A 21,854-nucleotide genomic window follows, 5' to 3' on the forward strand; every position below is an offset into this window, starting at 1 on the left:
ACAATTAATCAGTGGAACAACTTGCCTCCAGAAGTTGTGAATGCTGCAACATTGGAAGTTTTTAAGAAGATGTTGGATAACCATTTGTCTGAAGCGGTGTAGGATTTCCTGCCTAAGCAGAGGGTTGGACTAAAAGACCTCCAAGGTCCCTTCTGTTATTCTATTCTATGTTTAGATTTTATGACAGGGGAAGGGAATACTGCTACTCTAATCTGAGCCATAAAATATGTTGGTTTCGGTTTCATCCAGCGTTTCTCAACTGTAAGACTGTGTGGACTCCATTTCCCAGAATTCTCCAGCCAGAATTCTGGGAAATGAAGTCCATGTAGCTTAAAATTGGCAAAAGTTTGAGAAACATTGGTTTAATTCATTCTCCAACACTGTGCCCCAGGCTTTCCTTTCACTTTTGTCTCCGTATCCGTTTTACTTTTTTTTTTTTTTAAAGAATATTAACCTTGCTCTGAAAATGGATGCAAGACAAATCATAAATCTAAAAGATAAAAAAAAAATAAACAGAAAAACAGCTTTTACATTATGGAAAGAAGGGCTGTACATAACCTAAACCAGTTGATATGGGGAAAAGACTAACAATAAACCAGAAATATCCCTATAACCTTTTAACAGCAACAGACTTTTCAAACAGATATTTTAACACTTTTCTTTCAGTGGTCTACTGAGATTGTTCCCACAAGGAACTTTTCAGATTGTAGGAAGAAAAAAAACCCTAACACCTGGCTTCCTTTTCTGAAAAAACAAAACAAAACAAAAAACAGCAGCAGCAGCAGCAAAGTCATTTCATAGTGTGAAACTTGCTTTGGGGGAAAATAAAAGAACAAACAGAAATATATGATTAGAAATATATGTGAAAACGTGTATATACCTCTCATCTCTTTCTTTTTCTCTCTTCCTAGTTTTTATCTCAATGTATCTTATGTCTACTCTATCTACTTAGAAGATAGAAGAATAAATCTTTTCTCTTCTGTCTAGCTCCTCTCTAATATCTATCCTGTTTAGTCCACTCTCTCCATCCTCCATCTTCTAATTACTTTTACTCCCTCTTCTGTTAACTTTATCTCAGTCTCTATATCATCTACTTATCATCTACCGCTGCACTCTCTAGTAATCTATCATCAATCTATTATCTATTATTACACTCCAGCAATTTATATCATCTATCTATCTCTCCATCTATATCTTATCACTTCTCTATCTCCATTTATATCTTATCATCTCTCTCCCTCTCTATCTCCAGCTATATCTTATCATGTTTGTCAGTCTATTATCTATCTATCTATCTATCTATCTATCTATCTATCTATCTATCTATCCATCCATCCATCCATCCATCCATCCATCCATCCATCCAGTGGTGGGATTCAAGTAATTTAACAACCGGTTCTCTGCCCTAATGATTTCTTCCAACAACCAGTTTGCCAAACTGATCAGAAAGTTAACAACCGGTTCTCCCGAAGTGGTGCGAACTGGCTGAATCCCACCACTGTATGTATCTATCTATCTATCTATCTATCTATCTATCTATCTATCTATCTATCTATCTATCTATCTATCTATCTATCTATCAAAACGATGCTATAGAGCACTGCACACCAGAACAACTAGACACAAGAACAGTTTTTTCCCGAAGGCCATCACTCTGCTAAACAAATAATTCCCTCAACACTGTCAGACTATTTATTAAGTCTGCACTACTATTAATCTTCTCATAGTTCCCATCACCAATCTCTTTCCACTTATGACTGTATGACTATAACTTGTTGCTGGCAATCCTTATGATTTATATTGATATATTGATCATCAATTGTGTTGTAAATGTTGTACCTTGATGAACGTATCTTTTCTTTTATGTACACTGAGAGCATATGCACCAAGACAAATTCCTTGTGTGTCCAATCACACTTGGCCAATAAAAATTCTATTCTATTCTATTCTATTCTATTCTATTCTATTCTATTCTATTCTATTCTATTCTATCTATCTATCTATCTCTAGTTCCCTCCCTGCCTGCCTGCCTATCTACCTACTTTTTCATGTCCCTCTCTCCCTGCTCGTCTTAACTATCTACCTACCTACCAACCTACCTAATCATGTCCTCTCCCTCTCCCTCTCCCTCTCCCTTTCCCTGCCCCTGCCCGCCCACCTATCTATCTATCTATCTATCTATCTATCTATCTATCTATCTATCTATCTATCATCTATCTATCTATCTATCTATCTATCTATCTCTATACCTATCCATCCATCCATCCATCCATCCATCCATCCATCCATCCATCTATCTATCTATCATCTATCTATCTATCTATCTATCTATCTATCTATCTATCTATCTATCTATCTATCTATCTATCTCTATACCTATCCATCCATCCATCCATCCATCCATCCATCCATCCATCTATCTATCTATCTATCTATCTATCTATCTATCTATCTATCTATCTATCTATCTCTATACCTATCCATCCATCCATCCATCCATCCATCCATCCATCCATCCATCCATCCATCCATCCATCCATCCATCTATCTATTTATTTCTATACCTACCTACGTATCTATCTATCTATCTATCTATCTATCTATCTATCTATCTATCTATCTATCTATCTATCTATCTATCTATCTATCTATCTATTTCTATACCTATACCTATACCTATACCTATACCTATACCTATACATCTATCTATCTATCTATCCTACCTACCTACCTACTTGTATCTTATCCTCTCTCTCTCTTTCCAATTGTCTAGCTCATCTCCATCCATCTCACCATCCCTCCCTCCTTTATAACAAGAAAGCCCAAGGTTAATTCTGAACGGCCAACGCAGGGAAAGGAAGGAGAGAATTCAGGGCCCGCTCCAGATGAGATGGGACTACAACTCCCATGCGCCCCGGCAGCCAGCCAGCCCCCCAACGCTCTCCTGGCTTCCCCCTTTCTCTTTCTCTCTCTTCCCCCCCCACCACTTCCAGGAGGCGGAGTTTCTCCGGACCAATGAGGAAGCGCTGACGTCACCGCCGCCGCGCCGCCGCCGCCGCTGCCGCTTCCTCGCGGACGGAGCCTTGGTTGCCGGGGCGACGGAGGAATCGGCCGCCCGGCCTGACCCCGAGGCCTCCTCCCCTCTCCCGTCGCCCGGCCCGGATGCCCGTCCGGCAGCTCGCAGGCTGGCGGAGGGTGGCATGGAGGGGCGAGGCCCGGCCCTGAGCAGAAAGCAGCGCCTCTGAACCCTCCAGGCAAATGGTGAGCGGCGGCAGGCGGAGGGGAAGGGGCGGCGCCGGGGAGGGGCGCTCGGGTGCTCCCACCCCTCCCACCCGGGTTGGGCCCTGGGGAGGGAGGGAGGGAGGGAGGAATGGGGACCCCTCTGGGAGGGCGATTCTGGGCCTGCAGAACCCCGAGATTCCGCTAGGGGGCCGTGCCCGCCTTGTCTTTGCTGCCCTCTAGTGCCCATGGCGAGCATTGCAGCCCAGGTTTGATCGCCCCCTCTGGGGTGTGTGTGTGTGTGTGGGGGGGGGAGACTGCCCCTTGTCCTGGTATTATTTTCTCAGGCTGTTTCTCTTAGGACCCCCCTCGCAGGCCCTATTTTATTTATTTATTTTATTTATTTATTTTGTCACAACATCATACAAAAAGATTATATAGTATATAAACATATATAGGAAGAAGAAAAGAAAAACAATAGGACAGGAACGGTAGGCACGTTTGTGCGCTTATGCACGCCCCTTATGGTCCTCTTAGGAATGGGGTGAGGTCAATAGTAGAAAGTTTTTCCCAGGAGAGCGGTTTCTGCCACCATCCTGGGGTTCAAACCCACCTAAGAGCTGGGGAGGTGGGGGTTAAAATTATTATTATTATTATTATTATTATTATTATTATTATTATTATTATTATTATTATTATTATTATTATTTTATTAGATTTATAGACCGCCCTTCTCCCGAAGGACTCAGGGCGGTGTACAGCCAAGGTAAAAAAGAAACAATGCACAATTAAAAGTAAATTAAAAAACTTATTGTACAGTGTGGCCGAAAATTAAAATGGTTAAAAATCTAAAAACCCCAATTTAAGACTTAAATAAAATTTAAAATTCGAAATCTAGACAATTTAAGAAAATCCCTGCAAAAGGAGACCCTTTGTGTCCCTGGAGGGTGGAATTTAAAGGAAGATGACTTTAAACAGCCCCCACCCCCAGGGATGGCATCTGGGTAAACAACAATAACAATCTTTATTATTATTATTATTATTTATTGAATTTCTAGACCGCCCTTCTCCCGAAGGACTCAGGGCGGTGTACAGCCAGGCTAAAAAACATACACAATATACAATATTAAAAAACTAAATTAAGACACTTATTACACAATTGGCCGAAAAAATTAAAATAATTAAAATCTAAAAAACCCCAATTTAAAATATAAATAGAATTTAAAATTTAAAAGCTAAAACAGTTTAAAAACGTTTTAAGCTAGCCCCGCGCGAATAAACAAATATGTTTTCAATTCGCGGCGAAAGGTCCGAAGGTCAGGTATTTGACGTAATCTTAATTATAATCTTAATTATAATAATCTTCGTACATCTTAAGAAGGTCCTTGGTTGATACCTAGGACGCTGGCAGCAGCCCGTATCAACCGTCAGCACCAGTCAATGGTATTTGTGATGCCTTTTCGAATGTTCAGTTGACTGAGTTTCGTGTTTAATGAATAAAGTATAATAGCAATAATAGAATTTTTTTTTAATAGAATTTTTATTGGCCAAGTGTGGTTGGACACACAAGGAATTTGTCTTGGTGCATATGCTCTCAGTGTACATAGAAGAAAAGATACGTTCAACAACAACAAATAATCTGGGTAATAACAACAACAACAACAATACACCTATGTTAATAATAGTAATAATATCAACAATAACATTTTAAAAAGATACTTGGTCGATACCTAGGATGCTGGCAGCAACCCGTATCAACCACCAAGCGTCAGTCAATGATATTTGTGATACATTTTAAAATATTCAGTTGACTGAGTTTCATGTTTAATGAATAAAAGAGATAACAGCAACAACAACTTCAAATTCAACAAATTCAGTTGACTGAGTTTCATGTTTCATGAATTTATTTTATTTTTATTTATTTTATTAGATTTTTATACCGCCCTTCTCCCGAAGGACTCAGGGCGGTGTACAGCCAGATAATAAAAACCCACAATATACACATTAAAACAAAACTAAAACCGAGCATATTACAGAGATGGCTGAAATTTAAAACAATTTAAAACCCTAAAATTCATAAATAGCCCCAAATTAAAATTTAATAAAACTTTTAAGCCAGTCCCGCTTGAATAAATAGGTGCGAATAAAGTATAATAACAACAATAACAACAATAAATAATTTGGGTAATAAAATAACAATATATAGGTTAATAATAATAACAATATCAACAATAATATTTTAAGAAAATACTTGGTTGATACCCAGGATGCTGGCAGCAAGCCGTATCACCCACCAGCGTCAATCAATGATATTTGTGATACATTTTTAAATGTTCAATTGACTGAGTTTCATGTTTAATGAATAAAAGAGATAATGCCAACAATAACAACAACATTTAATATTCAATTCACAGTCTGGGGCTGGTATAAACTTTAAGTCCTAACCAGGTCCTAAGAGCTGTTAAGGTAGCATCTGAGTACATAGGCAGTTCTGAGTAAGGTAGTTTTTTGCAAACTCAGGATATTCAGGTCTGATAAATTCAAAATTTCCACATATCTATCTATTTGGGTATTGCTCCAAGGGCTCCTATTACTATTGATCCAGCCATTGATTTCTTCCTCCATACGGTAGTTGTTCAACTTCAGTTTGTAACTATTATTGTTACATAAGATCTAATCTTCAATTCGATTCACAGTCTGGGACTGGTAAAAAATTTAACAGTTTAAATCCTAACCAAAGTCCTAAGAGCTGTAGGCAATTCTGAGTAAGGTGGCTTTTGCAAGGTTAGAATATTCATTGAACTTGAATATTGAATTCAAGTTCACACTTTCCACATATCTAGGCAGCCCTTTGGGTATGGCTCCAAGGGCTCTTATGGCTATTGGTACAACCATTTATTTCTTCCTCCATAATTGCTCAGCTTCAATTTGCAAATCATGATCTTTTGTTATTTATTTCTAGCCGTTTCTCTTTGCCTGGTATTGCAATATTAATGAACCAGACTTTTTTTCTTTTCCATAATAGTGATGTCAGGTGTGTTGTGGGCCAAATGTTTGTCTCTTTTGGATCTGAAAGTCCCATGGGATTATATTATTATTACTAATGTTTTGTTGTTGTTGTTATTTCCAGCCCTTTTTGTTTATTTAACTGCGTGTGTATGAATTGCACTATTTATAAATCGATTAGTACTTTATTATAAACAATTATCTCATTTATAAATTATATACAAATAAAATTATATTTTTATACGTGTGTGTGTATTTGTGTATGAGTCAGCTCAGGGCATAGTCATAGTGGCTAATGATGGTGATTCCTCATTAATGGTTTGTAACCAGAGGAAGGCAGTTGGCAGTTTTTCGCTGAGGAATATGTAATTTCTGATTCCACAGATGGAAGAACAAACAGGAAGGAAAGTAGAAGAGCGATGGGGGAAAACTGGAAAATATGCCAATTTATATTTTACATGCAGATTTAAGATAATTTAACATGAGTGTTAACTTCATTGCTGAGGAATAACAATATTTTTGTTGTTGAAAAACCTGAAAAAAACCCAAAGATGAAGTGCAGTACTGTGATTTTAGCGGGGTGTGGGGGTGAACATGTTGATTTTCCAGGTCTGAATCTCAGATACATTTCTTATCTTTTTAGGACATCAAAGGCCAGTACTGGACCGATGATGATTCTGATGGAGAAAATGAGTCCGAGGAATTTTTATATGGAGTACAGGTCAGGCCCCTGTGACCTCTGAAGGGTCAAGATGATGAGTTGTGGTGGCTTACTTAAGGTGGGAGTGAGTAGGATTTCCTAGAAACATTGGGACAGCATACAACCGCACTCACTCAAATAAAATAACAACCGTTCTGTATATCCCGCCTGGATTATGGGATCTCCAGTGCAGAGCCCTCTGTTTTTCAAATGCTCCGACTTGGAATAACTTAGATATAATGTTATCGTTTCATACTGAAGTCTAATCACGATTAAATGTCTAAGGACTTGGCACCTTTGGTCTGGACAGTTTAGACTAAATGAAATTTTGGCTTAGCCCGCCGTGTGTACCAAGCATCGCGGCTCATCCGCCAAACTACAGCTAGCGTAACGTGCGAACCTACCAATGTCTCTGGATACAACTCCATGACGGTTTTCTCTGTCATTCTGCAGGGAACCTGTGCCGCCGACCTATATCGACATCCTCAACTGGATGTGGACATTGAAGCCGTGAAGGAACTCTACAGCGAGAATTCCGTCTCGGTCCGGTAAGTCCTGTACTGCGGCCGGGCCGCTGCCTTTTAAACAAGACGAGACAAAACAAGACTTGCTTTGAGGTTGGAGCGTCGGAGAACATGCATGTGCTGGTTTAGGGCAAAGCTAAGTTTAAATCCGTGCAATGGAGAGGAACTGTATCGTTTCCCGTCTAAATATAGTTCCTTGGAGAAGGAATAAAATCTCTGTCAGGTGATTTCCAGGACAATGTTCTCTCTCTCTTTCTCTCTATGTGTGTGTCTTGGTGTGTGTGTGTGTTTGTGTGTATTTGAGAGCTGTTTGTGCCCTGAGGACAAGTTGCTTCTTTTGTTGCCTTCTGAAGCAGAAGCAGCAATTATTAGATAGCAGCAGCAGCAGAAATGTTAAGGTCAGAGAAATAAACCAGGGAGGATTTTTAGTGAAGCGTATCAAAGCCGAGGGGAGTGGGATGAGGCCAGCAGAGCTGGGAAAGAGCAAAAACTGGATGGACTGGAGCTTTCAGTCTGTGCTGGAGCTGTGGGGAAAAATGGTCCTAAAAGGTGTATTTCCCTTTCTCCCTTCCCTTCCCTTCCCTTCCCTTCCCTTCCCTTCCCTTCCCTTCCCTTCCCTTCCCTTCCCTTCCCTGCCCTGCCCTGCCCTGCCCTGCCCTGCCCTGCCCTGCCCTTCCCTTCCCTTCCCTTCCCTTCCCTTCTTGCTTTGCCTTGCCTTGCCTTCCCCTTTTCCCTTCCCTTTTCCCTCCCCTCCCTTAGTTTTTACAGCAGTTACAGGAACAATTATAAATTTACCAATACTATACAATTTATTATTACAGTCTTAGACCAGAACAAATAAAAGCACTCGGTATATATACAGTACACTTAAAAAATTCTAGTATAAAATAATAAATAACAATTAAAATCTATAATAAAAACCAGTGTCAGTTATACACGGTCTGACTATACAAGAGTTGCAATCCTTAAAGCAGAGGTCTTCAAACTTGGCAGCTTTAAGACTTGTGGACTTCAAGAATTCAGAATTATGGAAGTTGAAGTCCGCAAGTCTTAAAGCTGCCAAGTTTGAAAACCTCTGCCCTAAACTCTGTGGGCCGTTGTAGGTCCAACGCTAAAAGGGAAATGACTAAGCAGTGCAAAGCAGTTTGCCACAATTGTTATATAACATCGCTATGGTGGGATCCCCATTGCGACGAATCCCCAGTGCTGCTGCACAGAATCTGGCCACCTGTGCTGTAGTTATGGATTGTTCAGCCACTGAAGAGAGGTAGCCTCGGAACGGCTAGAATACCTTGCAGTTATTGGCAGAAAATTTTACCACTTATTCTGTGATTACAACTTAACTCTCTTTTCCATAATCTTTCCTGGCTAATCATCTTAAGCCATAAATCAACACGGGAGAAACACAGGCTTTTTCCTAACCTCCTCTTTTCCCCTGTAGGGAATATGGGACCATCGATGATGTGGACATCGACCTGCATATCAACATCGGTTTCCTAGATGTAAGTCGCAGGCCACACTAGCGCCTCTCTTGCGCTGAAGGGATGGAGGTTAGCAAAGGGCTGCCTGGTTGCCCCTTTGTGGGTTTCTTTCCTCCCCTGGTTGGTATTATTTAGTCATGAGGAGAGAATGACATTCTTGTTGTTCCCCATGCAAGCATGAAACAAAGCTGAGATGGACTAACATAGTTCCTGAAATCAGAAGTGGGCAGTTTTTTATTTTTTTATTTGCATTTATATCCCGCCCTTCTCCGAAGACTCAGGGCGGCTTACACTATGTCAAGCAATAGTCTTCATCCATTTGTATATTATATACAAAGTCAACTTATTGCCCCCCCAACAATCTGGGTCCTCATTTTACCTACCTTATAAAGGATGGAAGGCTGAGTCAACCTTGGGCCTGGTGGGGCTTGAACCTGCAGTAATTGCAAGCAGCTGTGTTAATAACAGACTGTCTTAGCAGTCTGAGCCACAGAGGCTCAGTATGTAGCAAGTAGTCTGTGGAGCCCTTGGTGCTCTCTGAGCTCATTCCCCCACCCCCTTGCAGACAGTTCATTACCCAATTTTGAAGACCCCACTCCTTTCTAGTACTGATGAGGTTACCTACTTGGGTAATGAAACGTCTGCAAGAAACCTGCCAAGCTCAGGGAGACCCCCAGGGCCCCACAATCCTCCTCCAAAGACCCCACTCCCTACTAGCCCTGATGAGGTTACCTACTTGAGTAATGAAACGTCTTTCAACAAAACAGCCAAGCTCAGGGAGACCCCCTCAGGACTCCACAATTCAACCCTGAGCTGCAAATGTACTCTCCCGTTGGCATGTAATCTTTGCAATGGCTCCTCAGAGACCCTGATCTAGCACTGCTGAAACTTGCCAATTTTTTGCCCAGAAAAACACCTAGCGTGCTTGGTCTGGAATTGCTCTGTCTCTCATCAAAACTGGTAAAGGGGCCGTAATAGCTCAGGCTGTTAGAAGCCTGTTATTAGAACACAGCAGCCTGCAATTACTGCAGGTTCAAGCCCGGCCCGAGGTTGACTCAGCCTTCCATCCTTTATAAGGTAGGTAAAATGAGGACCCAGATTGTTGGGGGGGGCAATAAGTTGACTTTGTAAATATACAAATAGAATGAGACTATTGCCTTATACACTGTAAGCCGCCCTGAGTCTTCGGAGAAGGGCGGGATATAAATGTAAATTAAAAAAAAAATGAGGAAAATCCCTCTCCCACCCTTTCGCATTGCAGGAAGAGGTTGCCACCGCCTGGAAGGTCCTACGGACCGAACCCATCGTTCTCCGACTGCGGTTCTCCCTTTCCCAGTATCTGGATGGCCCCGGTGAGTAATGTGCCTCTTGATGAGATACAGAAGGAGGATTAAAGAATCTCGTTTTTTTCCTTGTTGACCTTTTGGTCAAAATTACGGGCACCGTCAAACCTTAGCCGTTTAGTATCTGACGTGTCTTGAAACTTGAGGAATGCCTATCCAATCCTTAAGTTGCCATTTCAAGTCGCCCTCGACTTAACAACCGTTCGTTCAGTAACTTTCCAAAGTTACAACAGCAGGGGAAAAAAAATATCCCGGTGTCATGTGATTCTCCTTTGGACAAGACAAGTCAATGGAGGAAGGGCAGATCCACTGAACAACCGTGTTGCTAATTGAATGACTGCATTTAACAAACTGTAGCACGAAAAACAGGCCGCTTAGCGATTGGTCTCGCTCAAGGACAAGTTGGGCTCAAAGGCCACGCTTGAAATGCTGCATTCAGTTTTGGTCGCCACGATGTAAAAAAGATGTCGAGGCCACGATGTAAAAATGATGTCTAGAAAGAGTGCAGAGAAGAGCAAGAAAGAGGATTAGGGGACTGGAGGCTAAAACATAAAGAACAGATGCAGGAACTGGGTATGTCTAGTTTGATGAAAAGAAGGACTAGGAAGACATGATAGCAGTCTTCCAGTATCTCGGGGCTGCCACAAAGAAGAGGGAGTCAAGCTATTCTCCAAAGCACCTGAGGGCAGGACAAAAAGCAATGGATGGAAGCTCATCGAGGAGAGAAGCAACTTAGAACTAAGGACAAAATTCCTGAATGTTAGAACAATTAATCAGTGGAACAACTTGCCTCCAGAAGTTGTGAGTGCTCCAACACTGGAAGTTTTTAAGAAGAGGTTGGATAACCATTTGTCTGAAGTGGTGCAGGGTTTCCTGCCTAAGCAGGGGGTTGGACTAGAAGACCTCCAAGGTCCCTTCCAACTCTGTTATTCTATCCTATTCTAAATTGTGGTCGTATGTCAAGGACTACCCGTATACACCAATTGTTATTTGATGCTGTTGGCTTTTTGAGCCGAAATGCGGTTGGGCAGCTTGAAAGTTGCCACAGCGAGGTGGGTGAACGAGCTAGTGAATAAATAAATGATAGACCTTTTGTTTTGTACAGCTTTTCTGCTGTCACATTGCATCAGCTTCTTTTGGCTCCTGCCGACACGCAACGCTAAATTTTTGATTGCTGGCTCCTCGGTGTAAGAAACCCCTGAAGTGTCCCCTTAACGCTAAACCTGGGGGCTCAGCCTCTCATTTGCAATCCTTGGGATGGCAATACACTTTGGGGGTGCGGTGGGGGGGGGCTGGTGGCTTAAGTTCTGCCCTTTTTTTCAACTCCTAGAAAGAGAACTCTGCTAATCTACCTTCGGACCCCGAGACCCACATCAGATGCTTTCTTTCAGTTGCTCTTACGAGCAGAGGGGGAAAAAAACCTCCCCCATCCTTATTAAAAGGCTTTTCTTTTATTACATACCAGGAAACACTAGTGTGTGTCAGAGAGGGGAAGGGGTTCTAGTCTCCCTTCTACAGAGAAGAGAAGAGAAGAGAGGAGAGGAGAAGAAAAGAGAAGAGAAGAGAAGAAAAGAGAAGAGAAGAGAAGAGGAGTTTATTGGCCAAGTGTGATTGGACACACAAGGAATTTGTCTTTGGTGCCTAAGCGCTCACTGTACATAAGGAGAACAAAATACATTCATCATGAGTAAAAAGATAAAACACTTAGTGATAGTCAAGGTTACTAATAAGCTATCAAATTGTACTATGAAACAAGTAAAAACAATATAAATGGAAAGATACAGGCAACATGTTTATAGTCATAAGTGGGAAGAGATAGATACTAGTAAGGAAGAGAAGAATGATAGTAATACAGTCTTAGTAAATATTTTGACAGTGTGGTGGGAATTAGTTGTTAAGCAGAGTGATGGCATTTGGGAAAAAACTGTTCTTGTATCTAGCTGTTCTGGTGTACAGTGCTCTATAACATTGTTTTGAGGGCAGAAGTTGAAACAATTTATGTCCAGGGTGTGAGGGGTGTGTAGATATTTTCACAGCCCTCTTTTTGACTCATGCAGGTCTTCAATGGAAGGCAGGTTGGTAGCCATTGTTTTTTCTGCAGTTCTAATGATCCTCTGAAGTCTGTGTCTGTCTTGTTGGGTTGCAGAACCAAACCAGACAGTTACAGAGGTGCAGATGACAGACTCAATCATTCCTCTGTAACAGCTTCTTGGGCAGTTTGAGCTTTCTGAGTTGGTGCAGAAAGAACATTCCCATCAAGGTTACTGGGGGTGGGGGTTCACACTAGACTCCTTGTTCAAATGCTAACCATTTACTCTGGCTTTGTTCTCCAGAACCGTCCATCGAGGTTTTCCAACCATCCAACAAGGAAGGGTTTGGACTGGGCCTACAGTTGAAGAAGTGAGTCAGGGGTTGGTCCTTTGAATCCTCTTTGAAATAGAGCAACCCGTTCCTAAGGCCTCTTGAGTGCAGGACCGAGGGATTATTTCTTGCTAAGGAAAAACCAAGTCCCTCTCCTGCCTCAAAATGCCTAAGTACACAAAAGGCAGAAAGCCAAGAACATTCCTGTGCTGCCACCTATCCAGGGGTGGGCTGCTGGGGGTTCGCAGGGGTTCGGGAGAACCTCTAGCTAAGAATCTGTGCAGTTCGGAGAACGCCCAAATCCCACTCCTGGCTGGCTCCACCCTCCCCACTTTGCCCCTCCCAGGAGTCCCCATGCGGCCCATTTTGGATGCAGGTAAGTGCAGGGTGCGCATGGAGGCTCAGGGAGGACAAAAAAGAGGGATACCAGAAGTTTGGGCCTCCAGAGAACCTCCAGAACCTGGGGAGGCCGTTTTTGCCCTCCCGGAGGCTCAAGGAAAGCTTTCGGAGCCAGTGGAGGGCAAAAATGCCCCCTCCCCCGGCCTTGGTGCAGGAAGCCAACTGGGCCACGCCCATCATGGCCACGTCCACCCAGCACCACGCAGAGAACCCCTTGCTAAAATTTTTGAAGCCCACCCCTGCACCTATTCCCAAAGTAGTTTGTCACACCCTGGTCTTCTCTGAACGAGCAACTTTCTGCAAAGAAATCCATTTCATCGCGAGGCCCAAAGGTGCTGTTTTTTTCAGGAGGCAGCTGGACTTTCTGGTTTTTCTTTGAAGACATTTCGCTTCTTATCCAAGAAGCTGCTTCTTCTGAGCTGAAGAAGCTTCTTGGAGATGGAACGAAATGTCTTTAAAGAAAAAAAAAACCAGAAAGTCCAGTTGCCTCCTGAAAAAAAGCACTTTTGGGAGAACCATGACCTGGATCAGGGGTCTCCAACCTTGGCCACTTTAAGGTGGGTGGACTTCAACGCCCAGAATCCCCCAGCCGGCAAAGCTGGCTGGGGAATTCTGGGAGTTGAAGTCCGCCCACATTAAAGTGGCCAAGGTTAGAGACCCCTGACCCGGATGACTGAGAATCTCCAAAGTCACTTTCATCGCTAGTCCTCTTAAATTTACCTGTCTAGCAATGGAACTGATTTATTTTTGGAAAGACGCCCGTTCAGCTAGGACCAGGGTGTGACAAACAGCAGGGCTAGGTGGCATAGGAAATGTTCTTGGCTTTGTGTCTTTTGTGTGCCTGGAGACATAGTGATGGGGAGGACGAAGCCCCGAGGTCTTTCTCTTCTTATTCATCGATTCTGAAAGCGGGGGATGGGGAAACCCCCCCCCGAGTATGCCTTCTGGTGTGTTCTCTACCGTCTTGTTCTATCTAATCCTTGTCAATCATCTTCACAGAATCCTGGGCATGTTCACATCCCAGCAATGGAAACACCTCAGCAACGACTTCCTCAAGACCCAGCAAGAAAAGCGGCACAGCTGGTTCAAAGCCAGTGGCACAATCAAAAAATTCCGGGCCGGTCTCAGCATCTTTTCACCCATTCCCAAGTAGGGCTGCTCTCTTCTCTGCTCTCTTCCTAAGAAGGGTTGTGGGGGTGGTTGGAAGCCTCCATTGGAAATGGAGGGTGGTTGAAAGATGGTCGGAAGTAGGGTTGTCCTCTCTTCCCAAGGCGGCATGGAGGTGGTTGGAAGCCTCTGTTGTGGCTTGCGAGCGGTCAGCAGAGCTGGCAGCAGATTTGGACAGTGAGGAGGTTGGGGAGGAACATGGGCCAGTCCTGGGGACTGGGGAAAACTCGGATGAGGACTCTGCGTGAGAGGCAGAGAGGGAGATAGACAGCAGTGAGGCAGAAGAACAGCTGGAGCCTGTTCCCAATGTGCGCATGCGCAGAGCTGCCAGAAGACAAGAACAACTCAGAAAGCAGGGTCAATTCGGGAGTAAAGCCACACCTTGGAGATGGTTGGCCCCTCCCGTAGGAAACAAAAGAGGAGCGAACTTGTCAGGAAACAGTTCGGTAGTTTCAAGAGTGGAAAGTTCTGTTCGTGACTCTAAAAGACTCTGTGCCAAGTTTTGCCTTACTCTGCGTTTGGAAACAAGTTACATGGCAACTTGCCAAGCGAGATAAGGTTGTGTTCATAAATATTCCTTTGAAAAACTGTTTGGACAAACCTTGCTGACTGTGAATGAAAGTAATTCACAGTTGTGTAAATAAAAGATGTGTTGCCAGGACCAATTCCTGCTTCCTGCATTTTAAGGGAACCTAGGTCAGAACTAGTGGTGGGTTGCTACCGGTTCGTTCCGGTTTTCTGACAGTTATCAGCTGCCTTTGGAGTCAGACATCAGTGAGGCAGAGGAACAGCTGGAGCCTGTTCCCAGTGTGCGCATGCACAGAGTTGCCAGACGACGGGAACAGCTAAAGAACAAGGGTCAACTTGGGAGTAAGGCCACAGGTGGACGATGAAAGGCCCCTCCCAGAGGGAATAAAAGAGGAGAGAAAGGGGAGTGGAGTTTTCAGGAGACAATTAGTACATTCTTGCCAAGTATTGCAGCGTCTGAAAGACATCGTCCTGGCCACTCTCCAGGCCTGATAAAGGTCAGTAATTGTGAACCCCCTTGAAAGATTGTGGGAGAGAGGAAAGACTTTGCCTGAGAGGAATTCACTATAAATTAAATAAAAGGGGTTTTTGTCAGGACAAGGAGTCTGCTTCATGGTTGGAGAAGCCTAGGTCAAAACAGCCTCCACTGAATGTGGAAAGCGGTTGGGTTGCTTTCTTCTGTCCTTTCTTCCTAAGGGAGACTGGACCTGGAAATGCATGGAAGCCAAAACGCCCAACCACAGTTGTTGGCCCCCTAGCATTGAAACCCAGGCCTACCCAGGAAAAGTTCTCATGATTCTCCTTTTCCAGTTGCCATCCCTCAACTGATGCACATCTCTTTGGGCTCTACAGGTCTCCCAGTTTCCCTGTCATCCAGGACTCCATGCTCAAGGGCAAACTTGGCGTGCCAGATCTACGGGTCAACCGCCTGATGAACCGCTCGATCTCCTGCACGATGAAGAATTCTAAGGTGGAAGTTTTTGGCTACCCTCCCAGCACCCAGGCAGGTGTCGTCCCATTCAACATCCTGGTGGGTTCCCTCTCTGCCCTTGTCCCTTCGGGCTGGTTGGGTACAGTTCCTTTTTTTCGGGTTGTGCCTCTCTCCTTTGGAGAAATTAGAATTGAAAGGGATGATCGTCGGCAGACTCCTGGAGCAGAATAGAATAGAATAGAATAGAATAGAATATTTTTATTTATAGACCGCCCTTCTCTCGAAGGACTCAGGGCGGTGTACAGCCAAGAATAAAATACAGAAAGAAAACAACAATACAAAACTAAAAACAACCCTTAAAAAACCTATTTGATATGGCTACTTAGCAGAGACCTGGGTTAAAGGCTTTGGGTTGCAGGTGGAAAAAAAAAAACATGTGAAGGCTTCTCTCTACTAAACTACCCCATTGGGAAACATCCTGCAGTTTCATGGGATGCGGTGGCTCAGTGGCTAAGACGCTGAGCTTGTCGATCGAAAGCTCGGCAGTTCTGCGGTTTGAATCCCTAGTGCTGCCGTGTAACGGGGATGAGCTCCCATTCCTTGTCGCAGCTTCTGCCAACCTAGAAGTTCGAAAGCAGGTAAAAAATGCAAGTAGAAAAAATAGGGACCACCTTTGGTGGGAAGGTAACAGCGTTCCGTGCGCCTTTGGCGTTGAGTCATGCCGGCCACATGACCACGGAGACGTCTTTGGACACCGCTAGTTCTTTGGCTTTGAAACGGAGATGAGCAATGCCCCCTAGAGTTGGGAACGACTAGCACATATGTGCGAGGGAAACCTTTACCTTTACCTTCATTTTCAACATTAGCACCTTGAGCAGAATGTTGAGGTTCTACTGCCGTGTTAATTTATTGGGAGCCGAGGATTATTTCTTTAAAAATTTTTGGGTAAAGAGCAAAATTTAAAAAGCCCATCACTCACGTTCTAAAAAGATGGATTACCTGGAATCTAGAAAAAGAACCATGCAGTAATTGCTACGACTGTAGTTTACTTTTAACAGTTTTATTTGGATTTTTTGTTCTGGAGTTTCACAGAGACTTTTAGTCTCTTTTAGCTACCAATTGCTGGAATCTGGCTGGAAATTGCCTGTTTTTCTTTTTTTAAACTCTGCCTAGGGATTTGGGTAGCATCCCTTTTTCCATGTTCACATCCCCAATATGTAGGAAGACAGATTTGGTTGGCTGTCTAAGGAAAGCAAAGCAAATGCCATAGTTGATATATCTTAATTAGTCCATCTAATTTATGGCTGGGACGTCTTCCCATCAGCTGCTCCACGAAGGGTTTAACTGGGAAAAAATTCTAAAAGGACTTTTTGGTGTAAAGTTGGTTCCTTGGCATTAAGCTGCCCAGTCATATATTTAGAATAACAGAGTTGGAAGGGACCTTGGAGGTCTTCTAGTCCAACCCCCTGCTTAGGCAGGAAACCCTACACCATTTCAGACAAATGTCAACAGTGCACCTCCCATTTAGGGGGTTAGTTTTAAGGGTGTTAGTTTGACATATCCAGAACTTTGCAAAACACATTTTGGATACACCCTCTTGAAGTGCTCCTTTCTACAAGTCGAACAATTTTCCTTCTTCACCCCGTGGGGATAAGCAAGCAGTTTTTTTTTCCCTTGGCACATTTGTAGTGATAGGAACCTCGTTGCCCCTTCAGATGTGCCAGTTTCAACCTGAACGGTCAATGCTTGCAGATTATGGGAATGGTAATCTCCACTTAATAGAAGGCCACAGGTTTCCCTACCTAGAAAAAGATAAGTGAGCTCACCTAGGCTACTGAGTTCTCAGCTGAGATTCCCGGAGTTCCTTCCTGAAGAGATTTCCTGGAATGACTACAAGTCTGAGCTTTGGATGAAGGGGCCCTCCAGATGATGAGTGAGCAGGTGCCAAGCCATGCGGTGGTCTCTATCCTTGTGTTTTGTCCACAGGTTGGTGGCCACTGCAAAAACATCCCCACCTTGGAATATGGCTTTCTCGTCCAGGTAAATATCTGTGCATCCTCCTTCCCTTTCATATTCTACTTCACTCGGCGTTATATCCCACCCCTGTCACGTAGTAAACCCAATTTGGTTTTGGTCTGATTGAAATTAAAGACCCAACTGACCCAACCCAACCTTCTTTGTCTGGGCAGAATTTAGGAATTCTAGTAAAAGAAAAAAACAAAACACAACCCTGTGTCTCAGCTAGCACAAGTGTGCAAGCTGACGGCTACCATATTTTTCAGAGTATAAGACGCTCCGAACTATAAGACGCACCTACTTTTTTTTTAGGGAGGAAAACAAGAAAAAAAAAAATCTGCCTCTGCCTCCCAGCAATTTGCCTCCTTGCAGCAAACAGCCTGTTTCAGTTTCAGCACAGCCTGATTAGCACAAGAAAAAAAAATTTTTTTTGCCTCCTAGCAATTTGCCTCCTTTGCAGCGAACAGCGGAGGCCCACAGAGGCAGGCGGCAATAGGCAATGGCAATCTCTGCAGCCTGAAACAGCTGAGCGTGGGAAGGTCTGATCCAACCAACTATCAGCTGTTTGTGCTGAAGCTGAAATGGGCTGTTTGCTGTTTGTTGCAAGGAGGTAAATTGCTGGGATGCAGAGGCCAGCGGGTGGGGGCCAGTGGGTGGGTGAGGTTACATTCGGTGTATTAAGACGCACCCAAATTTTCACCTTCTTTTTGGGGGGGTGGGGAAGGTGCATCTCATACTCCCAAAAATACAGTCGTTGCCTTCCTTGTGTGTGGGTCCACAAACCGCATAATGTCCATCAAAGTTTTGATTTGTCTGAGAATCCTGGGGATTGTATTTCCAGCATCTGTAGTGAAACTGGAATTCTGATGAGTTATGACAGATCAACAGATAGGTGTATATAGTTCGGTGGGATTTAAATTGAAGGGAGGGGTGTCCCTTGAGGGCCATATTCTCATAGGCTGATGGGCTGGAAGCACCTGCTTTTGATGGATCCAAAAGGGGCAGGGTTAGACATGGTCGCCTTTCCTTCCCGTACTCCCTTCTTCCTCTGCAGCTGTGTTTGTTCTTATCAGAGCTCTAAACTGATAGCACTTAGACTTGTATTCACAGTGCTCCACAGCCCTCTCTAAGCGGTTTACAGAGTCAGCCTATTGCCCCCCAAAATCTGGGTCCTCATTTTACCTACCTTGGAAGAAGGCTGAGTCCAACTTGAGCCGGTCAGGATCGAACTGCTTGCTGTGGGCAGAATTTGCAATGCTGCATTCTAAGCACTGGGCGGGAAGAAAGGAAGGAAGATAGATAGATAGCAATAGCACTTAGACTTATATATCACTTTACAGTGCTTTCCAGCCCTCTCTTAAGCGGTTTACAGAGTCAGCCTCTTACCCCCAACAATCTGGGTCTTCATTTTACCCACCTCGGAAGGATGGAAGGCTGAATCGACCTTGAGCCTGGTGAGAATCGAACTGCCAAATTGCAGGCAGCCGGCAGGCAGCAGAATTAGCCTGCAGTAACACACTCTAACCACTGCGCCACCATGGCTCTTAAGGGCTTTGCTTCTGAGGTGAGGTTGATTTGAGTGGTCTGGCAATGCTTCCCCAAATCTGCTTTGAGATCCACTAATGGGAAAGGATCGGCTCTGAACTTTCTCCAAGCTGAGGCTCCACTCTTCTGCTGTCTTCCCCAGGCCTAGGGGAAGTTGGGTTTACTGACTTCGCTGTGGTCTCTCTCTCTCTCTCTCTCTCTCTCTCTCTCTCTCTCTCTCTCTCTCTCTCTCTGTCTCTCTCTCAGATTATGAAATACGCAGAGCAGAGGATTCCTACTTTGAATGAGTACTGTGTGGTATGTGACGAACAGCATGTCTTCCAGAACGGGTCCATGCTGAAGGTACCGCACCTTGTTAATAAACATGGGTTTCTCTGTGGAGGTGCTTTCTGTGCTTGGTTGTGGGCTTGCCGACGTTTCATTACCCAACTAGATTATATCATCCGTGCCGGCGGGCGGCGGGTTTGCTCCCTGTTTATGTACGTCAGGTTGTTCGGCCGTTGTTAGCGTGGGCGTGCTTTCTCTTGATTTCACTGACTTGACTGCCTTCTGTCGGCATAAATGACCGGGAAGGAACCGCCAGGAATATTTCCAGCACCCTTATGGGAAAACACAGATGAGGAGTAACTAGGGCTCTTTCACTTGACCCTTTGAGGGATGGCCTGTTGGTGGCCAGGAAGCCTTGATGGTCTTGTTTAAACAGAGAACGGAAGAACTAGAAATATTCCCACGTTTAATGGAGCACAAAATGGTAAAGCATGTTAGTCCTCAATTTACAACCATTGATTTAGTGACTGTTCAGAGTTACAACGGCAGAGGAAAAAAAGTGACTTACGGCCATTTCTCTCAAGGCCATTGAAGCATCCCCACAGTCACACGCAATCAAAATTCGGATGCTTGGCCATTGGTTCATTCATGTATATATATATATATATATATATATATATATATATATATATATATATATATATATATATATATATATATATATATATATATATATAATTGTAAGTCTTTGTTATTCGGATTTTCTCCGCGTAAAATTGGAAGTGTCTTGGCGACATTTCGACGAAGTCTCATTCGTCATCTTCAGGCTTCAGCACGAAGCCTGAAGATGACAAATGAGACCGTCGAAATGTCGCCAAGACACTTCCAATTTTACGCGGGAGAAAACCCGAACAACCAAAGACCTATATACAAACACCCGTGAAAACCTCAGAAAACAAATATATATATATATATATATATATCTCCCAGAAGCACGGTTGAAGCCTGAAGATGACGAATGAGACTTCACGAAATGTCGCCAAGACACTTCCAATTTTACGCGGGAGAAAACCCGAACAACCAAAGACCTATATACAAACACCCGTGAAAACCTCAGAAAACAAATATATATATATATATATATATATATCTCCCAGAAGCACGAAGCTGAAGCCTGAAGATGACGAATGAGACTTCGTCGAAATGTCGCCAAGACACTTCCAATTTTACGCGGGAGAAAACCCGAATAACCAAAGACCTACATACAAACACCCGCGAAAACCTCAGAAACCTCGCTATATATATATATGACGGTCCCCATTTTTTGGCAACCTTCTGACCAGCAAAGTCAATGGAGACGCCAGAATCGCTTAACAACCGTGTTCCTAACTTAACCATAGCAGTGATTCACTTAACGCCTGTGGCAAGAAAAGTCGTAAAAAGGGGGCAAGGCTCACTTAACAAATGTCTCACTTAGCCACAGAAATATTGGGTTCCACTGCGGTCATAACTCAAGGACTACCTGTTTTTTTCCTTTGGAGACGTTTCGCTTCTCATCCCAGGAGCTTCTTCAGCTTGGCTTTGGGGTCCTTTCTCACTAGTGGTGTGTCTTTTGTTTTCAGCCAGCTGTGTGCACACGAGAGCTCTGTGTCTTCTCTTTCTACACCTTGGGTGTGATGTCTGGTGCTGCGGAGGAGGTGGCCACAGGAGCAGAGGTACAAAGAGTTGGAATGCCAAACCAGAAGGGAAGCATACAGGGGTGGGATTCAGCTGGTTTGGTCGAACCGGATGTTAATTTTAATCTGGTTCACCGAACTGGTTGTTCCAAGGACTGGCTGACCCCATCCACCCTTCTCTGCCCCTCCCAGGGGTCTCCATGCGGCCCGTTTTTGAGGCCAGGTAAGTGCAGGGTTCATGTGGAGGCTCTGCGAAGGTGTAAAAATGGGCCTACCGGAAGTCTGGAAACGGGTCTGTTTCCAGCCTCTGGAGGGAGGTGCCTGTGGGAGGCCATTTTTGTCCTCCTGGAGGCTCCAGGAAAGCCTCCGGAGCCTGGGGAGGGTGAAAATGCCCCCGAGCACCCCCTCCATGGTGCAGAAGGCTGAGTAGGCCACGCCCCCATGGCGATGCCCACCCCGCAACCGGGCAGCGAATTGCTTGCTGAAATTTTTCAATTCCACCCTTGGAAGCATATACAGTATGGGGTTAGAACTTGGGCAGAAGAACCTGGGCTAATTCTTGCGTTCCCCATCAAGTGTCACTTTGTAGAACCTTTAATGGAACTCTTTTATTTGTGCTTATTTATTTGGCACCCTCAAGTTCCCTGAGACCTCATCTCTCATGAAGGCCTCACTCAGCACATCTGGAAGG

At 44.0% G+C, this 21,854-nt stretch overlaps 1 protein-coding gene across 5 annotated transcripts in view; it reads left to right on the forward strand.

Annotated features, from left to right (window-relative positions):
* Nucleotides 1–3,020: 3,020 nt before the first annotated feature.
* Nucleotides 3,021–21,854, forward strand: part of PARP6 (poly(ADP-ribose) polymerase family member 6) — a 32,578-nt gene continuing 13,744 nt past the window's right edge. For 2 of the 5 annotated variants that reach the window (XR_009152006.1, XM_058156230.1), the window contains exons 1-11: nt 3,022–3,261; nt 6,869–6,946; nt 7,379–7,473; nt 8,891–8,951; nt 10,192–10,282; nt 12,607–12,673; nt 14,033–14,182; nt 15,581–15,758; nt 17,646–17,699; nt 19,467–19,562; nt 21,110–21,202. Coding sequence is in view for 1 of the 5 variants with exons in the window: in XM_058156230.1 (XP_058012213.1) it covers nt 3,259–3,261; nt 6,869–6,946; nt 7,379–7,473; nt 8,891–8,951; nt 10,192–10,282; nt 12,607–12,673; nt 14,033–14,182; nt 15,581–15,758; nt 17,646–17,699; nt 19,467–19,562; nt 21,110–21,202 (966 nt within the window). In the remaining 4 variants the exon portion in view is untranslated. Of the gene's footprint in view, nt 3,262–6,868; nt 6,947–7,378; nt 7,474–8,890; nt 8,952–10,191; nt 10,283–12,606; nt 12,674–14,032; nt 14,183–15,580; nt 15,759–17,645; nt 17,700–19,466; nt 19,563–21,109; nt 21,203–21,854 lie in introns of all 5 variants that reach the window. The other 3 variants (XR_009152008.1, XR_009152009.1, XR_009152007.1) reach the window with 3 other exon arrangements.

Source organism: Ahaetulla prasina, chromosome 13, assembly GCF_028640845.1.
Source record: "Ahaetulla prasina isolate Xishuangbanna chromosome 13, ASM2864084v1, whole genome shotgun sequence".
NCBI classification, from domain to species: Eukaryota; Metazoa; Chordata; class Lepidosauria; order Squamata; family Colubridae; genus Ahaetulla; species Ahaetulla prasina.